General features: G+C 44.1%; 2 protein-coding genes across 5 annotated transcripts in view; one reads left to right on the forward strand and one right to left on the reverse strand.

Moving 5' to 3' along the window:
• Positions 1–6824, forward strand: part of LOC146075400 (oxaloacetate tautomerase fahd2, mitochondrial) — a 28555-nt gene extending 21731 nt beyond the window's left edge. The window contains exons 4-8 of the mRNA XM_083184590.1: positions 240–299; positions 713–875; positions 1717–1825; positions 3102–3189; positions 6479–6824. Of these exons, the coding sequence (XP_083040716.1) occupies positions 240–299; positions 713–875; positions 1717–1825; positions 3102–3189; positions 6479–6541 (483 nt within the window). The 3' untranslated portion in view covers positions 6542–6824. The remainder of the gene's footprint in view (positions 1–239; positions 300–712; positions 876–1716; positions 1826–3101; positions 3190–6478) is intronic.
• GPAT2 (glycerol-3-phosphate acyltransferase 2, mitochondrial) overlaps positions 6574–23014 on the reverse strand; it is a 63908-nt gene continuing 47467 nt past the window's right edge. For all 4 annotated transcript variants that reach the window (XM_083184589.1, XM_083184586.1, XM_083184588.1 and 1 more), the window contains 3 exons: positions 17985–18056; positions 14342–14397; positions 6574–7033 (listed from right to left, as the gene is read on the reverse strand). In XM_083184589.1, the coding sequence (XP_083040715.1) occupies positions 6914–7033; positions 14342–14397; positions 17985–18056 (248 nt within the window). In that variant the 3' untranslated portion in view covers positions 6574–6913. The remainder of the gene's footprint in view (positions 7034–14341; positions 14398–17984; positions 18057–23014) is intronic.

Raw genomic sequence — 23014 nt, forward strand, 5'->3', positions numbered from 1 at the left:
TTACTTGCAATATCGACCTTGCAGTAAAACCCCTTAATACTGTTCGATCTTGTCTAACTTTCCTTTTGATTTTGACTATATAGTCAAAATCGCACCGTGTGGTAAAATTAATAAAAAAATTTAAAAAAACACCCACGCCAGCCGTCACACGGCATATTGAGGCTAATTGTATGTAGGATGTCCAGGAATTTGTCACTGAACGATGATGGTTTTTCACTGTGAATCTCTTCTATTTGCAGGAAGTGGATTGGGAAGTTGAGCTTGCTTTTGTAATAGGGAAAAGGGGAAAAAACATTAAGGTAATTTAATACATCAACTGTAGTTGTTCAAAGATTAACATTAATAGAGAACACTGTTAATCTGTCACATGAAACTTCACACATTAGTGCATGTATATCAAATAATGCTAGAGATTACCAAGGGAAGTGTGTGTGTGTCTCACCCGAGTCCCAGAACATGCTTCGTCACTCTGCCATTAAGGTGACATGAGGGTTATGGGAAACCCCCTCTCTCTACTGTTGTGGTCCCTTCCCTGGAGGTCTGTGTAACAGTGGGGCCACAGTGTAGTAAATCCCTTTACGTGATATATAATGTGTACACAGCGTGAATGTGGTGAGGACGAGGCCCCCGATGTTCTGGCCCTGTCATGTCAGGATATAGGACAGACGTGACCCATTGCCCCACTGTGCAGACACTGTTATTCTATCCACAGGAGCAGGATGCAATGGAGCACGTGGCTGGGTTTACTGTTGCTAATGATGTAAGCGCCCGTGACTGGCAGATGAAAAAGAATGGCAAGCAGTGGCTGCTGGGTAAAACGTTTGACACTTTCTGTCCACTGGGACCAGCACTGGTTACTAAAAACTCCATAACAGGTACTGAAGTGAATCTCTCTCTTAATTACATCCATAAACTACATAACACAACATATTAAACATTGCACAGTTTGTTTGCATTATGTATCCATGTGAAATATGCATCTGCATTGTGTAGCCAGCTCGAGTGATTTGCTGACTAATGCTGCTTTCACATCGCAAAATGCAGGGCTGCATCGGGACTTTGAAACGGTTTAGTCCCGACGCGACCCTGCATTTTGGGATGTTCACATCCCTTCAGCGAACCGGCATTATTATTGTCATCCGGGGGTGCGGGGGAGGTGGCAGTGCTTAGAGCTACTACTCCGTGATGTGAACGGGAAACTGTTTACACTGCACAGCAACACACCGGTAAGAACCCTGCTTTTTTACCGGTTCGTATTGCCGTGTTGCTACCCGTTTGCGGGACCCGATAACTCCTTTCACGTCGCAGTAATTACCGGGTTGAACTGGCAAGAAACCAGCTTGTACCCAGTAATTAGTTGCAATGTGAAAGGGGTTTAACCTCTACACAGCCAGCCATATCACTAGAAGCTGAAATGAAAGTAGGTGTTACCATATACCTTTTGTATTGTCAGATGCAATTACAGTAACACTAATGCAATGTAATACAGGCGTAGTAAAACTGTTTTAGCACCTGGCTGGCACACAATGGCCAATATTTACTAAAATGGGAGTTCTATTTCCCATGGGATGTTGCTATGGGCAAATAGAACTCCCGTCTTAGTAAACTTTGGCCAATGTGTTAATAATCCTTTGTCATCAAACATCAGCAAGGCGGTAGTTAACATGTTTGACTTTAGTGCACTGTACGATTGACACAACTCCCTCTCCTCCACAGACCCCCATGGCCTTGGAATCCGCTGCTCTGTGAATGGGACCCTCGTCCAGGATAGTAACACAAGCCAGATGGTCTTCAAGACGGAAGCTCTCATAGCCTGGGCCTCCAAGTGAGCATTAACACATACTCAATGGGCAGTATAGCTACAGATGATTCTGTACTGCTGTGTTCATATCATCTGCATGCAGCGCTGAGGCAGAATATGACCTTTCCCATCTCTACCCATAATCCCTTGTTGCTGGAGTCAGCTTGTATTCTGTGTGTTCGCAATCATGGGGGAATATTTACGGTACTACTAAGATATACTGTAAGTTTTACAGTACCATAGCGGGCAGGGTTCGACTGTTTAACTGTTGTGATCACCGTGGGAATGAGCATTGTATAGTACTGACAATCACTTCATTTCATGATCTAGCTGGGCATTGCTGTGATAAACGGACATTGGCCCTTTTTCGGATCTGATCGCAGTACAAATTTGTTCTCAAAATGGACAAAACCATGTGCACTGCAGGTGGGGCAGATGTAACATATGCAGATAGAGTTAAATTTGGGTGTGGTGCATTGAAACTGAAATCTAAATTGCAGTGTAATACTAATGCAGCCAGTATTTACCCTGCACAGAAACAAAATAACACACAAATCTAACTCTCTCTGCACATGTTACATCCGCCCCACCTAAGCAGGCAGACAGGATGTGCACTCTGCATAGTGGTCTATACCTGGAAGTTATCCAGCATTAGGTGTCACGCTGGGGCGGTCATCAGATGGACCTATTTGTCTCGTTACAAAGCTCGCACAAAGGGCTTCAGGAGCATTTCTAGTAGATGCTCCAGTGGCTCCTTGGCATTTTCAAAGGGTATACCTGTTCCCTCCGACTGCCCCCCTACAGCAGGTACTTAGCATGCTACAAGCAGAGGCTGTGACGGCCATACTCATTGTCCCAAACTTGCCAAAGCAAGTTTGGTTCGCAGACCTTTGAAATCAGTCAGAGTATAGGTGAGGAGCCTTTCCCTGCTGCACTCCAGAAGTTTAACTCCTTGGTGCCAGGTCTGTGGACCTACCAATACCCATGGTTCCAGTGTTCCACCATGGCTTACGAAAAAACGATTTAACAGGTAAGACAAAAAATCCAGTTTTTAGAAGGATGAATTAAATTTACACGAATAAAGAGGGTACACCGAAGGAGGTTAGTGTTTGGCGTGATGTTTTTACACCTAGTTGCAGTTGCTGAGGTTTTTTCTAATTCCATATATAGGCGTGCACTAGATAATGTAATAGCTGTATAGTGGATAGTCACACCTGTGTGTACACAGTAAGTAGCAGCACATGTCCGCAGAGCTTACAGTTTATAAATAACCTTTACTGACAATCTCTACTTTCATCAGATTTGTCACATTACATCCAGGTGATGTGTTTCTGACTGGGACGCCGCCTGGTGTAGGTGTATTCAGAAAGCCACCTGTTTACCTTAAGGTGAGTGATCCATAAGACAGGAATTCTGGTTTCCCATTGCACCTGACTATCCTGCAGTATAATAGTACACTCCACCTGTGACGAATCATTGGGAACACAGGGGCAGATGCATTAGCACTTCTTGCTTGGCTTTATTACAGAGGGAAAGTAGGAAGTTACATCAACAAGTTATGTTCATCTATGTCTGCTGGAGTGGGGGAATGAATACTCCCTACTCCAATGTTCCCTGCCAGAAAACACAGCGCATCAACATAGTGCTGAGGAGCTGTGTCTCACGGCCTGGCCGGCTCCAGTGTGCATGCGTGAGACATCACATGCAGCCAGGGACAACGCTGTCCTTGCTATGAAGATTGGGCAAAGACACCTGCAGCTGTTGAAATGTATAGCTGCCAGTGTCAGCCTGGTCAGCGCTGCGGACTGCTCATACACTGCCCAGCAAATCAGAGTGTTATATATCAGATCGCAGCACCGATAATGAGGGGTGCTCAGGTACCTCAAATCTTCATACATGGGAAAAAGTGGTATCTGCGCACATAACCGGCCTTATTTACTAAGATGGGAGTTCTAATAAAGATGGGATGTTGCTATGGGCAATCAAACAGGATCTACTTTTTATTTAGAACCTTCTCGAAGATAGACAGAATATGATGAGTTGCCCATAGCAACATCCCATCTTCAGCAGAACTCTCATCATAGTTAATAAACACCACCATGCACCAATAACCATTTCTCCCCCATAATGACAATTCGTCATCTACCCCCAACAGGATGTGGTCATTAGGTCGGCGATCATTGGGCCAGCATGCAGAAAGGTTGGCATGGGTCTAGGTTGACATGACATTAGGTCGACATGGGGTTTTTCACTGTCTTATTCTTCCACCATCCACTAGGCCAGGGGTGGGGAACCTTTTTTGTGCCAAGGGCCATTTGTATGGGGAAAAAATCCTCCGGGGGCCATATGTAAAAATTTCTCTTACAAATTGTCCTGCTGCAGCCGTCCCACACTCCGATGGCTGCCGCTGAATGGGACTGACAGTCTCCGGCTGCTGTTGATTAAGAGGAATCTCACAAGAACTACCGACCTCTCGCAAGATTCCCCTGTACTTGACTCCTGGCAAAGCCGCCGGGCGGGTGGGAGGGCCACTCAGACCGGCCATGGCCTGAGGTTCCCCACCCCTGCACTAGGGCATGGTGGAAGAATAAAATAGTGCCTGAAGCATGGCGAGCGCAGCGCTATGTTTTAGTGTTGACATTCGGGTAAAAAAAAAAAAGTGAAAAACCCCATGTTGACATTGCCCATGTCGACCTAATGCTTGTGTTGGCACAATGTCATGTCAACCTAATGCATGTTGACCTAATGATCCATACCCCGTAGAACACTGCAAGTTCTGTTCTGTAGCATCATGCACCTATTTCTGTTCGCGCTCGCTCAGGCTACAGACCTGTATTACTGTGAGCTTGGCAAGATGTAGGGAAGTAATTATACGCATGACTTTGCATACAGCAAGTGATTTGTATATGTTTAAAGTACAATTGTGTGTAGATGACCAGTCTCCACTAATATCTACATTATAATTAGGCTTTTATTAAGATTGTACCAAAGTTAAGTTTAGTGCTGAGTTCACAATATTATTACAATATATTTTCCTACCACCTCATCTGTTTTCATATACAGGTTTCTTCTGTAAGGTAAAAGGTAGACCAGGGGATTCTCAACTCAAAGTTGTCAGATACCAGGAACAGGTCATGGTTATTGTGCTGGGTCAGTATTTATTCCATCTGTTTCCATGACCTGTCAGGAAAATGTGAGGTAGAGAACTGCTGTTTTCTAACTCCACAGACCTGAGGAATCTCTACCAACATGTTCTACAGATCTCTTTAGCATCACCGCTGAAGCAATTAGCTCCACTTGAAGATCTTTTAAAATGGGTCAGCCAGTGAGGATTACACCTGTGCACCTGCTAGGACAGGACAATTTGTGGGTCTCTCGCTGTCATGAAACTAAAAGTCCAAGCATGTAGTGCCACGGTTTTAGCATTCACTAATAACAAAACTGTGGCAAGGCATGCTAGGACTTGTAGTTTCACAACAGCTGGAGAGAGCCACTGGTTGCCAGTGCTAGGAGACCTGTAACACATGCATCATTAGGGGACCCTGAGGGCTGGCATTGGTGTAGGCCTATAAAGGGTACTTATTTCCTAGCACGGCGCCCATTGCATCGCAGACCATAAGGCATACGATGTTACGCAATGGCAGTGGATGTTATACAATTTAAAATTGTATACTATCGCATTGTATGGCATATACAATGGTATGCGATTTAAAATTGTATAGGCACCCTAATAGGTGTTTTCAATGTTAAATGTGCCCCCTAAATGATAATTAACCATAATGGGTGCTTAGTATGTTAAAAGCACCCCCACTATCAACGCCAACCCGAAGCGTGGCGAGCGGCGGCAGTACGTGTCCTCCAACCTTTTCATACCCCCACTATCCACGTCGGCGTGGAGTTGATTTTATATAGTGTGGCAAGCGCAGCGAGCCCCGCGGAATACATGTAAAGTAATACGCGTCCCCTTGCGGGGCTCGCTGCGCTCACCACACTATATAAAATCAACTCCACGCCGATGTGAATAGTGGGGGTATGAAAAGGCCGGAGGACGCGTACCGCCGCCCCTCGCGGGCTCGCCATGCTTCGGGTTGACGTTGATAGTGGGGATGCTTTTAACATTGTAAGCCCCCATTAGGGTACTTATACAATTAAAAATCGTATAGGGGCTTATACAATTTTAAATCGCATCGGGTGTATGGCATGCGATGATGTCGTATGACTTAATATGGGTGCCGTGCTAGGAAACAAGTACCCTATAAAGATATAAAATGACACATACCTGGGATTATTCAGGTGGTTGCTGGTAATTCTGGTGGCTTAACAATAGTAAAAGAAATAGTAAACTGCTAAATAAGCTATGTATGGGTTAAGGAATGCCAGACCTAACCCATCTGGCTGCATGACTTTGGGACATGTTCGTTTGTGTATTGCTGCCTTCATGAATATCTTTTTTCCAACTTGAGTTATTGCCTGGTCAACCTGGGTTGCAGCTCCTTTGAAAATTGACCCAAAATATTAACCCGAGTCCAGTGACTTAGGCCAATCTGGGTTATTTCTAGGTTGAAGCTGTGGGGTGAACAGGGTTGGTTTCTGGGATTTAAGTGTAAAAGGGGTATAAAATAAATGATCCAGTTGCAGGGCTGAACACTTTACTGTTCCTGTGACTTTGATTTGCAGGCAGGAGATTGGGTTGACTGCGAGATTGATCAGGTGGGAATGCTTCGCAACCAAGTCGCGTGAAGATCTGTGCATTAAGCGGAGGTACAGACACGGAGGTTTACAACCGGTTTAATAAAGAACCAATCACGTTCTAAGAACAGAAAAGACTGTTTCCTGGTGCAACATGAAATCCTTCAAGTCCACCCAACAACCATCCTGGGTTTTAATAAGAGACTAATTTTTAAGAAGAAAAACGCATCGCCACATTTCAGTAATTTTCTATTATAAATCAACTGCCAAAATACTGGACTCACAGCAAATAAAAAAATCTAATAAATTGAAACGTTTGTGTATAACTTAAAAATTTAACATGTGTCTAACATAATGCAAACAACCTTACACTGGTTCTCTCAGGTGCCAGAGCTAAGGTTTAACGGATGATATTTACACGTTTCACCCTTTGTATATAAACTGCTGGATGAAGGACTCCAGTTTCTTGCAGTTTTCCTTCAGGAGAAAGGACTCTGAGAGGTGAAGTGTTGTTTCATTGCAGCTCTGAGAACACTCAAAGACCTGTAGAGGCAGACAGACAGACAACGTTGCATACACACTGCTGAAAGGGGGAGGAATCAGTGTGAAATGAGAAATATGTCACACACTCAGTCAGAACCTGGGGAAAGTACAATGTGGCTGAGGAATACATCTGTGTAAACCAGAAGCAGTGATGCGAGTTGCTCCCTGGAGAAAGTATACTATGAATGGAGCACTACTAAGCTATATGTGAGGCACTGCCTCTCTAGGATGAAGACCATGCTCCAGGCCATTGTACGGAGCACTAGGCAATATGGTGAGGGAAATTCTTTTAAGAGCTGTGCTGAAATACCACAGTGTTTTGACAGAGTAATCCAGCCAGCACCACAAGATGCTGGATAGCAAAGAGTACATTTACTAAGATGGGAGTACCAATCAGATTCTACTTATTTATGCAGGGCAGGGGTTATCAAACTAGGTCCTCAGAACCCCACACAGTTCCCGTTTTCCAAGTCACTCGGCAGGTGCACAGGTGCATTCACAACTCTCCGACATATTTTAAAAGATCCACAGGTGGAGCTAATTATTTCACTTGTGCTTCTGTGAGACCTGGGAAAACTGTGTGGGGTCCTGAGGACAGAGTTTTAGAACCTGTGACGTAGGGTATGCAGTCAGTGGATAGACCATTATGAAGAGGTAATAGCCTACGCTCACTGTAATGGCTCTTACTTGGTGTGATGGCTACAAGGTTACTGCTGAGAAGACCTTTCTCAGTTGCAAGGTACAATGGTAGGAATGGGGGTTTGTAACCTGCGCTCAAAGAAGGTGCTGCACTATAAATGTTGAGCGTGCATGTACTAGTAACAACAGAAGTGAGAAATGTAATTATGCAGTAGGTCATTTGTTGTGGTCTTGCACAAATAAACACTGCAAAAACATGCAAAGGGATTGGGAGTGGATGTGGGGTAATGGGGTATGGTTCGTGAGGGCTGCTGGGCAGCGGGAATGGGCTGAGTCCAGGGGTCGTGATGGTGGGGGTAAACAGACACAGTCAAGGTGGGAGAGATGGAGTGGGTGAGTGCACAGGGGTGGTGGTGCGGGGGGGCTGGCGTCCCGTCCCCTCCGCAGTGCACCGCTCACCTGTGTTCACCGCTGTAGTCTTCCTTGGGGTCCCGGCTCTTCCGTCTGCTTGTGGTGGTATGCTGTCCTCTACGCCGCGGCTCGTTCAGCACTGCGGCTGAGTTGCGAACCCGGCTCCACAGGTCCTGGGCAGAAGTCACGTCCCGCCCAGGACCTGTGGAGCCGGGCTCGCAACTCAGCCGCAGCACTGAACGAGCCGCGGCATAGAGGACAGCATACCACCACAAGCAGACGGAAGAGCCGGGACCCCAAGGAAGACTACAGCGGTGAGCGGTGCACTGCGGAGGGGACGGGACGCCAGCCCCCCGCACCACCACCCCTGTGCACTCACCCACCTTGACTGTGTCTGTTTACCCCCATCATCAGGACCCCTGGACTCAGCCCAGTCCCGCTGCCCAGCAGCCCTCACGAACCATACCCCATTACCCCACATCCACTCCCAATCCCTTTGCATGTTTTTGCAGTGTTTATTTGTGCAAGACCACAATAAATGACCTACTGCATACTTACATTTCTCACTTCTGTTGTTACTAGTACATGCACGCTCAACATTTGTAGTGCAGCACCTTCTTTGAGCGCAGGTTACAAACCCCCATTCCTACCAGTGGATAGACCATGTATACAGTAGGTCGACAAAAGCTTATATTCGACATAGGCAAGGTCAACATGAGGTTTTTCTTGGACGTAATCTTCATAACAAAGGAAGGGGTAGTTTTATCATCGGTGTGCTGCCCTGGGCTTTCTGGCTTATGCTGATTTTTTTAGGGGGGAGGGGGCAGCACCCTGCACCTAGATATATAACAATAGGGACTCAGAGGCCCAATACTCAGAAAAGCCTTGACAAATGGCTTACCCATGTATTTGCAAATATTTGAAACCAAGATCTCTGAATTCGGGAGAACAAGGATCACCCTGGGTGATAAAGGCGCTTATAGGGTGGGCTGTTACGTAGGCTGCTCACACTGAGGGGGTGTTCAGTCCCCTTAAAACAGGATGTAGAAGAAGAAAAAGGGTTTGTGGAGCGCTCAGGATAATGTTTGGTTAGTAAATGAATATAGTGCTTAAAATTTTTAAAAATGATGATCAGATGGGTATCACCTGAAAATACAAATTAATTTAATTATACATATAATATGATGACACAGTTAATAAAATATTAGATAAAAATGATAATGCAATAGTGTATGGCCCTCATTGGCACACAGAATAACCACTTAGAAAGGACATTGAATACTTAAGTGAGTCCCGCTTGTTCCAAAGGTATGCTCTCCTCCCAAAGGATATTAGTGATCCCGACAAATGGAATGGGACAATTGTGGGTGGTCCGGATTAGGCTGGTACTGTGGTGTCCATAGTTCCTGCTGGAAGCCTTGGTTCTTTGATCCACTGGTGGGCAAAAGGATGGAATACCTCACTTCTCGGATAGGCTCCAATGATTAAGCAGGGGGTGACCCAATATGTATATCCAGTTTGGGGATTCCGGAATGGGTATGGGGTAGTTCGTGGGGGGACAGGGGGAGTAGCTTGTTCAAGGGGATAATGTAGAATAGTCCAGTATCCAAGTGGTGGTAAAATGGCTGACGCGTTTCGTTGTGCTTAGACAACTTTATAAAAGGTATGTCATGGTTGGTGTGCTCAGGGTATATATACCCACTGACAGGAAATGCATCATCACACATACAAAAATCAATTACCCATTTGATCATATAAAAATATACATTTCTACACTGCTAAACAGAGCCTAGTGTAGATAAATCATATAGAAGGCAGTCAAAGTACATAAATCAATTGAAAATACATATAAAAAGAAATGAAAGAATGAAGCCACTTCCGGTAGTTGGAACGCACGCCGCGTCCAACATCCGGCCTGTGGAACGCATGTGTCTAAAAGGGGTATTTCCTATTGGCACAATTGCGCCTAAAAGCCTCCTAACAACCCGGAAATAGGGCTCTTAATAGAAGCAATGTAAGCGGCGCTTCAGAAACTACAAGTCAAGTATCAAAATAAAATTTATTTTTACGTATAAAAAAGCACAAATAAATATAATATACAGTGCTACCGGCCGGCAGAAAATATAATTACCCCAAAATGAATATAAATAGAATATAATGTTAAAAAGACATAATTACTGCGTAATTAGTTAGCTCTTCCACAATTAGAATATTCCAGCTAATCAACCCAGCTGGGTTATTTTGCTTTTTATAAAGGGCTCTTTTTGTTAATTTATAGCCTTAGATGAAATTTTTTTGCAAGCAACACAGCAATGTCCTGTTTAATTCAGGTAGGATTAGTAGAACTCTTATCCAGCATCAGGCAATTTTAACAAGCAGGTTAGTCATTCAGTCTTAAGCGATTTTATGAGTCCTTTTAGACCCAGAAACAAGCGTTGTTAGTGCTTATTCACCCAGCAGAGTTAGTAAGAAATAGCTGTTATACTTATGCTTTAGTTGAACCCAGGCAGGAAGGTTGAAATTCTGCTTCACTGGGAATGCGATTCACCTAGAGCGGGTCCCCGGCTGCTGGTATTTCCAATTCTCGCAGCCCTCTATGGGACTCTCCGCTCTGGTGTTGTTGTCTCACGTACCGAGTGATAGGGGTGGAATGCGGCTCGCCTGGAGCGGGTCCCCGGCTGCTGGTCTTCCCGTATTATTGCAGTCTTTTCTAGGACTCTCAGCTCCGGCGTGGGTTTCCCCGGCTCGAGTAGTGACGATTTGCGGAAGTGACGGCAAATGGATGACGCGTTTCCCCGCCTTCAATACATCAGCGGCTTCATCAGAATTCTATTTATATTCATTTTGGGGTAATTATATTTTCTGCCGGCCGGTAGCACTGTATATTATATTTATTTGTGCTTTTTTATACGTAAAAATAAATTTTATTTTGATACTTGACTTGTAGTTTCTGAAGCGCCGCTTACATTGCTTTTCTTTGACTTTTGTTCTCTTTAAGGGTTGAGTATCCCTTATAAGCGGCAGCTTGGTACTACAATTAGTGCCCTGCGCTTGGTTATAATATTTGTCTATTGTCTTAATAGAAGCGCCTATTAAGGCGCAATTGTACCAATAGGAAATACCCCTTTTAGACACATGCGTTCCACAGGCCGGATGTTGGACGCGGCATGCATTCCAACTACCGGAAGTGGCTTCATTCTTTCATTTCTTTACTTTTTATATGTATTTTCAATTGATTTATGTACTTTGACTGCCTTCTATATGATTTATCTACACTAGGCTCTGTTTAGCAGTGTAGAAATGTATATTTTTATATGATCAAATGGGTAATTGATTTTTGTATGTGTGATGATAAGCAAACTCAAAACAAATAAGTCACCAGGGCCAGATGGGATTCATCCGAGGGTATTAATGGAATTAAGGGATGAACTAGCTACCCCCCTACATTATATCTTTAGCAAGTCACTATCGTCAGGTATAGTACCAAAAGATTGGAGAATAGCAGAGGTAGTGCCAATATTCAAAAAAGGAAAAAAGGAAGATCCAGCTAATTACAGACCCGTTAGTTTAACATCAATTGTGGGTAAACTATTTGAAGGATTTTTAAGGGATGGTATCCAGGAATATTTAGATCATCACCTTCTACTCAGTACTAACCAACATGGGTTCGTGAAAAATCGTTCATGCCAAACTAATCTACTAGGGTTCTATAAAGAGGATAGCAAAAACCTCGATAATGGAAATGCTGTAGATGTGATTTTCCTAGATTTTGCTAAAGCATTTGATACTGTCCCACACAAGAGATTGATTAATAAAATGGAGAACCTAGGATTGGGTGAAAATATCTGCAGATGGGTAGGGAATTGGCTATGTAATAGAGAACAAAGAGTGGTTGTGAATGGTGCCGTATCAGATATGATACCGGTACTAAGTGGAGTGCCCCAGGGTTCGGTTTTGGGGCCCATTTTGTTTAACATTTTTATTAACGATATTGGGATAGGGTTACTCAGCAATGTATCCATCTTTGCGGACGATACAAAACTTAGCAAAGTCATCAAATCACCAGAAGATGTCACCATGCTTCAAAATGATCTTGCAATTCTAGATGAGTGGGCAAAAAAAATGGAAGATGAGGTTCAATGTAGATAAATGTAAGGTTATGCACCTTGGGAGACACAACCAGTGTGCAAGTTACAACCTTAGCGGAGAGGAACTGGGTAATTCCATACTTGAAAAGGATCTAGGAGTCCAAATAGACAGCAATCTAGGATGTAGTGCCCATTGTAATGTAGCTACAAAAAAGGCCAACAAAATTCTGGCATGTATTAAGAGGGGAATGGAAACTAGGGACTCAAGGGTAATTATGCCACTATATAAAGCATTGGTGAGACCTCACCTAGAGTACGGAGTACAGTTCTGGGCCCCACACTATAAAAAGGACATCATAGAATTGGAAAAAGTCCAAAGGCGAGAATTTAAGCTACGGGGAGAGATTAAGCAATTTGGGACTATTTACATTAGAAAAGAGACGTTTAAGGGGGGACATGCTCAACATGTACAAGTATATCAAGGGCCAATATAAGGAACTGTCACACACCCTATTTTCTACTAGAAAGGAATCTAGGACGCGAGGGCATGAGTATAGATTAGAAGAAAAAAGATTTCATTCAGCTAGTAGAAAGAATTTCTTTACGGTCAGAACAGTCAAACTCTGGAACTCTCTTCCCAGAGAGGTGGTAACGGCTGGCTCATTAAATGCATTCAAGGCAAAGTTGGACAAACATTTACTGGAGAAAAACATCCATGGGTACAAATAAGAAATATAATTTGTCTGTAAAATACCAGAACCAACCAAATCAGCAATGGATATCTATACCAGGTTGAACTAGATGGACGCAAGTCTTTTTTCAGCCTTACCTACTATGTAACTATGTAACTATGATGCATTTCCTGTCAGTGGGTATATATACCCTGAGCACACCAACCATGACATACCTTTTATAAAGTTGTCTAAGCACAACGAAACGCGTCAGCCATTTTACCACCACTTGGATACTGGACTATTCTACATTATCCCCTTGAACAAGCTACTCACCCTGTCCCCCCACGAACTACCCCATACCCATTCCGGAATCCCCAAACTGGATATACATATTGGGTCACCCCCTGCTTAATCATTGGAGCCTATCCGAGAAGTGAGGTATTCCATCCTTTTGTCCACCAGTGGATCAAAGAACCAAGGCTTCCAGCAGGAACTATGGACACCACAGTACCAGCCTAATCCGGACCACCCACAATTGTCCCATTCCATTTGTCGGGATCACTAATATCCTTTGGGAGGAGAGCATACCTTTGGAACAAGCGGGACTCACTTAAGTATTCAATGTCCTTTCTAAGTGGTTATTCTGTGTGCCAATGAGGGCCATACACTATTGCATTATCATTTTTATCTAATATTTTATTAACTGTGTCATCATATTATGTGTATAATTAAATTAATTTGTATTTTCAGGTGATACCCATCTGATCATGATTTTTAAAAATTTTAAGCACTATATTAATTTACTAACCAAACATTATCCTGAGCGCTCCACAAACCCTTTTTCTTCAAGATCTCTGAATTCTACTATATGATGTTTAAATCTGGATAGTGTTATCATTCAGGGGTTGGGAGTAGAAGTGATAAAGTGCCTGGTACTTTATCACCGGCCAATCAGCTCCTGATTGTCCTTTTTAAATCCAGTCTGCAACTTCACAGTCAGGAGCTGACTGGCCGGTGATAAAGTGCCAGGCACTTAGGGGCAGATTTATTAAGCTTGGTGCAGTGATAAAGTGTCTGGTTTTTATCACCAGCCAATCAGCTCCTAACTGTGAAGTTACAGGCTTGGTTTGAAAAATGACAGATAGAAGCTGATTGGCCGGTGATTAAAAACCAGACACTTTATCACTTCACCGAGCTTAATAAATCTTCCCCTTTATCATTTATCACATCTCCTCCCATATCACTGCTTCATACTGTACATCTACCCCTCTGTGTGCTGAGGGAAACTGTTTGTTTTTTCTTAAACATACACAAATTGTCTCATTGGCAAGGAGTGGCCCGTCTAACACCGCTGCATCATTAGTGCGAATAAACCACCAAGAACCAGATATAAAACGTGAAAACAATGTACATACGTTTCTGCTGTAAACCAGATATAGCCCATATGGAGGAGGAGGAGGAGGGGGGCATTACAAAGCCAGGATTTGGATACATACCCCAAGATCTATGAACGTTCTAACAGCACAGGCAGCCAGGGAATGCTCAGCACACTCTGAAAGATAAGGGGCATCATAACGGTCCTTGCAGACTATATACACAATTTGCACACAACATGGTGGTTGTTAATCGTTGTGTTCTGAACTAAAAGAAATGTGTTGTGTGCTTTTGGAAGTCGGAGTTTAAAATCAACAGTCTCTTAAGTGTTTGTGATGGTGGATGTTGTTACCATGTGTAAGCTATTAATAGCGATATGATTTCTACTTTGAGGCTATAACAGCCCCTAGTCTTCCAGTATAAATACCCACCATAGTCTGGAACATGACTATGGGGAGTTTTCATCCAGTTAAAGTGATTGATTTATTGCCACTTTTAGCCTTGGGTTAGTATGAAATAAAAAAACAATTAGAAGGGTGTTCAGGTACTTTTGGTCATATAGTGTACTAATAAAGGATGTTTTATAAGGCTGGGCCACGCCGATAAAGATAAGAAAACCATTGTGCATCTCCCCCCCGCATCTCAGTATTATTCATCAATGCTTAAAAGTTACTACAAGTGCATTCTTCATAGAAATACAATTGTATAACCATTTCCTGTATTCCCTACAGAGTATCACGCATTTCGGTGAATCTTTAGAATGTAAGCTCTCACGAGCAGGGACCTCTTACCTCATGTGCTTATCCTTTCTTACTTCAGCAGTCTTCGACTGCACCAAAGCACGCTGTTTGCTGCCACCTGGATACTTATTTTTATGCAAAGTAGGGATAATCTGCAGCGCTGGGTAAATATACGATGTAAGTGGGATTCGCAGGGTTTCAGATAAAGAGTTATTCCAGAAATTTCTACTTTTTCTTGAAAATACAACTTTATTTATGAAGCCAAATATATGCAAAAAAGAATGCCAAAAAATATGAAAAGAGGTATATATACCTTTTTTGCATATATTTGGCTTCATAAATAAAGTTGTATTTTTAAGAAAAAGAAGAAATTTCGGGAATAACTATCTTCTGAAACCCTGCGAATTCCACTTACATCGTATATTTACCCAGCGCTGCAGATTATCCCTACTTTGCATAAAAATCGTTTATTGAAATAACTTCAGGTTGAATATTTCTATTTGCGATTCAGCAGCTGCAGGGGGGAGAGCGCTCGAGACTGTGTGGACTGATCCATGTTTAAAGAGACCTGGATACTTATGTTGCACCAATCGGCTGATGTTGCTATAATCATTTACCCTGTATTTGTCCTGTATTGTCTTCAACTGTAAGTTATTGTTTTCCAGTTTGATTATGTGTACTCAGTAACTGGGTGCTGCGGAACCCTTTTGGCGCCATATAAATAAACGGTCATAATAATGCTGGATAACGGGATTTTTGTCTTACCTGTTAATTCCATTTTTCTGAAGCCATGTTGGAACACTGGTACAAAGTCAGACTCCCAGCAGAGAGGAGCAAAGGGTGGGCACGCAGTGTCCCACCATGGCTTCAGACAAACAAATTTAACATGTAACCGAAATATACAGTTTTTTTTCTTTTAGCCAATGGTTTAACACTGGTACATTGGGACATCCCAAAGCAGTCCCTTTAAGTGTATAAAAAGTTTGTTTTGACCTCATATCGTGCGGTCCCAAAGAAACCTTTATGGGAACATCTATCTCCATTTATGAGTAAGTTGTGGTACGCATCACATATCCCTTTTTTGGCAAAAAGATACCTTTGTATGAAAGAACTTCACCCATGCACTGTGAGATGGGGGTATGACTGCACCCAAAAGATACCTTGATAGGTTTACAATACCCACATTTGATGTGAGTCGGGTACGCTGTCCCTTGTTCTGAGTTTACCTGGTGAAGGGAAACTTACACAGTTCCCAAATACAGCAACACGGGTGGAGAATATCATATATCCGAAGGGAAGTAATATTTCATTTTTAAAGCGCCAGTGTGTCGCAGTCTGTAATTGTTTCTTCTGTATGTGGTTGGGGGAGTGGTGTCTCCCCACCAGGTGTTGACTAGATTGTCTGCTGTGCCAGAGGGTGGTCCATTTATCCAGTTCTGTACACACACATATATGTATATACACGGGTCACAGAAAGTGAAAGTTTCAGTTAGGGGATGGTTCATATCCGGTAATGGCTTTGCTTTTGCAGACATGCGGATTGGCCATTTTACACAAAAAAAGACAGCAAAAGAGGGGGATTGAGGGAATGGCTGAAACTGACAAGGCTGGCCAAAGGTCATAATGGGAGATATCTTGGAGGCAGGTGTGAGAGGAGGTAACAAGGGGGAGGCAAAAGCATCAATTGGAGGAAGAAGAGAAGGATGGTGCTAAATACAGGCATATTCCTGAGCAAAACCGGTTTCAGTCTACCTGTGATTTGATACTGGGACAGAGGTTCACCTTCCAGCAGAACAGTGACTTGAAGCATACTACTAAAGCAACACTCAAGTGTTTTAAGGGGAAACGTATTGTTCACAAGTAGAAACCATCCAACATGAAGGAGCAGTTTTGCCTTGAGGAAAAGGCAAAAATCCCAGTGGTAACATGTGGCAAGCTCAGAGACTTCTCCAAAGCGACTTGCAGCTGTAAGTACTGACTTTAGGGGGGTGTATAGTTATACCAACATACAAAAACGGAATATGACTTAGCCAGCGCTTGGAAATTCAGTAGGTACTCCGTTTTTGTATGTTGGTGTATGGTAAAGGTTTTTGAGGAACCTATAAGGAATATTTGATTGTCCGGCAGCTGGATGCGCAAATTATTTGTCCACTCATCTGTGTTTGTAGTTAGGGTGTATAGTTATGCACGCTGAAGTTTTCTGTTATGCTGTCCTATTTGTTGTTTGCTTCACAATATAAAATAACATCTGTTTGTTGTAGGCATGTTCTGTGAATTAAATGATGCCAACCTTCAAATAATCCATTTTAATTCCAGGTTGTGAGGCAATGAAACATGAAACATGCCAAGGGGGTGAATACTTCTGCAAGGCGCTGTAAGTGAAAATACATCTGCCGTATCTTTCATACCCAATATAGGGTATATAAATGCATAATAATAGTAACAATTAACAGTACATCTATGCGAAATATTTGGGTATTTCAATATCCAAGCACCCCTGTATTACGTTTGGCTGTATTACGCCTTTATATTGTGGAGAATTTACCAAATAATCATAAAACATAGAATACAGGTATGTCAGCAGATAACCACTTGGCCCAATTTATCGGCCTTTTTTTTTTACTGTATTGTTACCTCAAATTCTAATGCCCCTACACAATAAGCGATGCCCCCCGCCGATGAAATTGGTGGCGACGGGGGATCGGCATCGGCAAGTGCATACACATTTGCCGATGCCTGCTCCAAGGTGAGCGGTGGAAGGAGGGAGCGATGGCCGTGCTGCCGCTGCAGCATGGCTGTTGTTAACAATGACCTCCCTCGTCCGCACGTGCTTGAATGAGAGAGGGGATCATTAACGAAGCGCGGGAATGCACATCGTTAACGACAGGGAGAGTACACACTAGGCGATATTATCCACAATTGCCCTTTGACTGATAGTGTGTAGGAGGCTTAACAATGCAAATATTATCAGTCCTTGTCCCATTTTTTTCTAAAGGCATTCAAATGCTACACATTGGCAACTCACCGTAGGATCCATCCTGTTCTGCTTCCTGCAGCAGGTAAGAGTGCAGCCGGGTCACATAGTCCAGCTCAGTGTCTGCAGGTAAACAAAACGTGTGACTGCTTTCATGCCTCTCACCGTCCCCTCAGCACAAATGTCCCATATGTTTTCTCATCCTTATCTAGGACTTCAATTGTGACTTCTATAGGCACAGTTTGCTCAAACTTCTAGTCAACTCCACAACCACAAGATATAATTTATTAATAATAAAGGGATTTTTGTAAGAACTTACCGTTCGAATCCCTTTCTCTGATATGGTCCTGGTGACACAGCTTCACATTGGGATGTAGGAGGGTCCGCAGGAGCCAGGCACCTATCCTAAAGCTTTTGGAGGGTAGGCTCCTCCCCTACTGCATCCCAGACTCCTCAGTTCAATCTTTCAAAGCCACTGGAATACATTAACTCAGTACAAACAACTGCACATATTATATGCACAATTTTAAATTTAACTTTTCAACCAATTATAACATGAAACATCATGAACACTGGCATACTTACTGAGCGTAAGGGAGGGATCGCTGTGTCACCAGGACCATATCAGAGAAAGGGATTCGAACGGTAAGTTCTTACAAAAATCCCTTTTTCTCTTTCAATGGTCCTGGTGACACAGCTTCACATTGGGACGTTCCAGAGCCGGTCCTTTTGGGTGGGTACGCTCAGGTCTGCAGTATTCATCACTGCTCGCCCGAATGATGCGTCCACCGACGCGAACTCATGGAACCTATTGAATTTGGCAAGATTATGAACAGATGACCAAGTGGCAGCGCTGCACACCTGCTCAGCTGTTGCCCCATGTCGAACCGCCCAAGAGGTGGCAACCGACCTGGTGGTATGCGCATTAATCCTGGCCGGTACAGGCCTACCAACTTTTGTATATGCAAACGCAATAACAGAGCGCAACCACCTAACAATGGTCTGCTTAGAAGCAGGCCAACTAAGTTTGTGTATGTCATACAAAACCAGTAAAGTATCAGTCTTTCTGACACTCTTAACTCTGTCCACATAAACGCGCAAGACGCGCACAACATCCAAATTCCTCAATTTGTCCCTTTTCCTAACAACCCTCTGGGGGTTGAAACACAGGCAGAACAATCTCCTGATTTAGAAGAAAAGCAGAGACTACTTTTGGTAAAAATCTAGGGATACTGTCCGAAAGGCAGCCCTATCATCATGACATATAAGGGAGGAAGACTTGTAGAACAAAGCAATCAACTCCGATATTTTTTTTTTTTTTTTTCTCTGACGCCACCGCCAACAAAATTATCAGCTTCCCTGAAAGGAAACTTAAAGTCAACCGACCTTAACGGCTCAAAAGGCGTCGCTTTTTGTACTCCAGAGCCAGAGATAATTCCCCTGGCGCTACTGGTTGGTTGTAGGGAGGTTTCAATAGATAAACCCCCTGCAGGAAGGTCTGTACTTCTGGTTCTAACGCAATCCTTCTTTGGAAAGAAAATAGACCCGGTCGAGATATGTACTCCGAGTGACTGAAGGCCTAACCCGAAGGAAAGGTCCTCCTGTAAAAAACTCCAACAATTTAGCCATTTTAAATCTCGATGTGCGTGACCTCTGTCTTACACACCACCAAATATAGGTCTTCCAGGCCCCAAAATAATTTACAGAAGACACTGACTTTCTGGCTTTCCTCATTGCGTTAACCGCCTCTGAGAATCCTATATTCCTCAAAATGGCGTTTCCAACAGCCAGACCGTCAAACTAAGCGAGCTGAATCCAGCTGTTTGAACGGTCCTTGTTTTAGAAGGTCTGACCTCAGAGGTAGACGCCACGAGTCCACAGAGAATCTCTGAAGCCTCGAGTACCAGGATCTCCCTGGCCAATGTGGGGCCACTAAAATTACTGGAATTGTCTGGGCCTGTATTGTTTTCAACTCTCTTGCCAGCCTTGGAACTGGCGGAAAATCATAAAGAAGATTCCCCTCCCAGGGAAAAGTCATGGCCTCCACTGCTTCTGCCAGTGGATCCCACGTCCTGTCATACAGCCTGGGTAACTGATGGATGAACCTGTATGCCTTCAGGTCCCTATCCGGGGTTTCCCCCTTATTGTAATCTAGTGGAATACTTGTGGATTCAGCCTCCATTTTCCTCCCATCAGTTTCTCCCTGCTCAGGAAGTCGGCTTCTATATTCTCCACTCCTGGTATGAAGATTGCTGATAATGCTAGAACATTCTGTTCTGCCCACAAGAAGATTCGGGACACCTCCCACATGGCCAGATTGCTGTGTGTGCCTCCCAGGTGATTCAGATACGCCACAGCTGTGACGTTGTCGGTCTGAATGCCTAAAAGGGAGCTCTTGTAATCTTTTCTCCCGCCAGAGAAAACCTCTTCCACACAGCCCTCAGTTCCAAGATGTTGATCAGTAAGGCAGACTGTAAAGTATCAGTCTTTCTGCTCTAAAGTCCACAATCCCTGCAGACGCAGGTCCACGACTACTGCCCCTCAGCCTCTGAGACTGGCGTCGGTAGTGACTACCAACCAGCTCCAGGACTGCAGGAACCAACTCCCCCGAAGGGGATCCACCTCCATCCACCATTTTAGGAAGGATCGAGTTTCTGAAACCAACACCATTTGTTCTGACCTCATGGTCTTAGTGTTCCCTGTCCACTGGGACACTCTAGAGTGGAACCTGGCGAACAGTAACGTCTCGAAAGACGCCATCATCTTCCCCAGCAGTTTGAGGCACCTCCATACTGCTGTGCTCTGAGACCCTAGGATCTCCTGTACCAAGGCAGCCAGATCCCTGGCCTATGCCTCTGGTAGAAACACCCAATGCAACTGGGTATCCAGACCAATCCCCAAGAATTGGAGTCTCTGTGGCGGCACCGATTGAGATTTTTGTAAATTTAAAAGCCAGCCGTGAATCTGCAAAACCTGATGGTTTCTGTCACGTGACTCTTCACTCGTCTGCTGACTCCGCTTTAAACCGCAGGTCGTCCAAAAATGGAATAACCATGATTTCCCTAAGTCGGAGCACATCCGCCATTTCTGACCTTATTTGGTGAATACCCTTGACGCTGTGGCCAGACCGAAGGGCAACGCCTGTTATTACAGGAGAAGGTCTCCTATTGCACACCCTGATGTTCCGAGTGCATAGGAACCTGCAAGTATGCGTCCTGGACCTTCATGGACGCTAAAAATTCTCCCTGGTCCCGGCTTAGCAGCACAGACCGTAGAGACTCTATTTTGGAATGGTCTACCCACAAATGGCTATTAATGCCTTTAAGTTTAGGATCAGCTGAAAAACCCGTCTGGTTTGGGCACCAAAAACAGAGTGAAATAAAAGCCTTTTTTCCCTCCGCTCTGGGGACCGGGACTACCACACCCTTCTCTAAAAGAGAATGAGCCTCTCCCAAGAGAGCTGTACGGAGTCGAGCCTCCTTTTGGTAGTGGTGTAGGAATGAACCTTCTCGGTGGAAGAACTTTGAAGGGAATCTTTTAACCCTGGGTTGTATTTCTAACCCAAGCGTTCCGGTCTAACAGTGCCCCTGCGTCTTTGAACAGTGACAGACGTCCCCCCTCCTTAAACACCGCCGGGCAAAACCCTTGGCAGAATGCGGAGGATTTTTCCTCTCCTTTGGTTTCTTATAAAAAGAACCCAATTTTTGACTATGGGGCCTTGCCCCTGGAGGACTGAGACTATCCCTTAAAAGACTGGTCTCAAAAGAACGCACCTCCTCTAGGGGAGGGCCGAAAGGATGGCCTGAAAACAGAAAACCTTGATGTCTGCTTGGCTGCAGGGGTAGGCAGGAAAGTGCTTTTCCACCTGTGGCCTGCTTATTGATCTCTTTCAGTCGTAAACCAATAACAGCTTTCCTTTAAAAGCTAATGCCTCTAAGCCTTTTTAGACTTGTTATCTGCCTTCCAAGCTATAAGCCAGAGCACTCTCCTGGCACTCCAGACACTGAGGAACTCTGGCAGCCATTTTGAGAGCTTCCTGCTCAGCCTGAATCACATTTCTGCAGCAGCATTAGACATCTCTGCCTAGTAACAACACAGACACTGAGGAAACTCTGGCAGCCATTTTGAGAGCTTCCTGCTCAGCCTGAATCACATTTCTGCAGCAGCATTAGACTTCTCTGCCTAGTAACAACACACAAAAACAGTATGTCAACTAGAGCACAGGTCACTGACCCACCAATCTTGGCTTTAGGGACCCAGACTGAAGCCAATCAGAAGCTTGCTTGCTTGAAGGCTTGCACTGGTAGCACAGTGGCTTTTGACAAGTATACCACAGAAGCCTCTACCACTGGAACATTTTCCCAGAGGTCTGCATGATCCTCAGGCATAGGATACAGGCTTAACCATCTATTAGGCATCCAAAGCCTTTTGTCAGGGGTTTTCCAATAAATCTTGTAAACCCTTGTCTGCAGAGAGAAATCATTTCCCTCACGCTGTCTCTTAAAAACAACCTTAGCAGGAGTTTTTTCTTCACAGACAAATTCAATGCCTGTTTACAGCAGTGATCAAATCCTCCACCCCAGAGGGTGAGGACTCTTCAGAAACATCCCCCTGAACCCAGGGTATGTCTGTGTACTCTCCCTCCTCATCAGCAGCTAATAATGGCACTGAATAAGACCTTTTAGGGGTCCTCAGAATAACCATAAAGCTTGTCAAGCAAGTAATTTAAACCTGCTGATTCCCATAGCAGTATCCTACATGACATGTAGAAGTCAGGATCTGTCTGGGTCCGAGGCAAAGAGCTGGACGGACTGCAGAGAGAATGGTCCTGGTCTAGGGAAATTACCAGCCATCACTCTTGCCTGTCCAGTAATGCACCAAAGCATTTTCCGACCTGTCTCAGGGATTTAGCCCTCGCAAGGTCCGATGCACTACCCTCTGGGGTTCACTCCCCATGGGTTTCACAGCAGCGCAACAAATACATAAGCCCCCCTCAGGGACAAATTTCAGTGTACAACCACTGCAAGCGCTCAATGCATTAAAGGCTCCCTCCCCCAAAACCACAGACTGTTGCTCAGACA

The sequence above is a fragment of the Crinia signifera genome, chromosome 4 (assembly GCF_055691185.1).
Source record: "Crinia signifera chromosome 4, ASM5569118v1, whole genome shotgun sequence".
Classification (NCBI taxonomy): domain Eukaryota; kingdom Metazoa; phylum Chordata; class Amphibia; order Anura; family Myobatrachidae; genus Crinia; species Crinia signifera.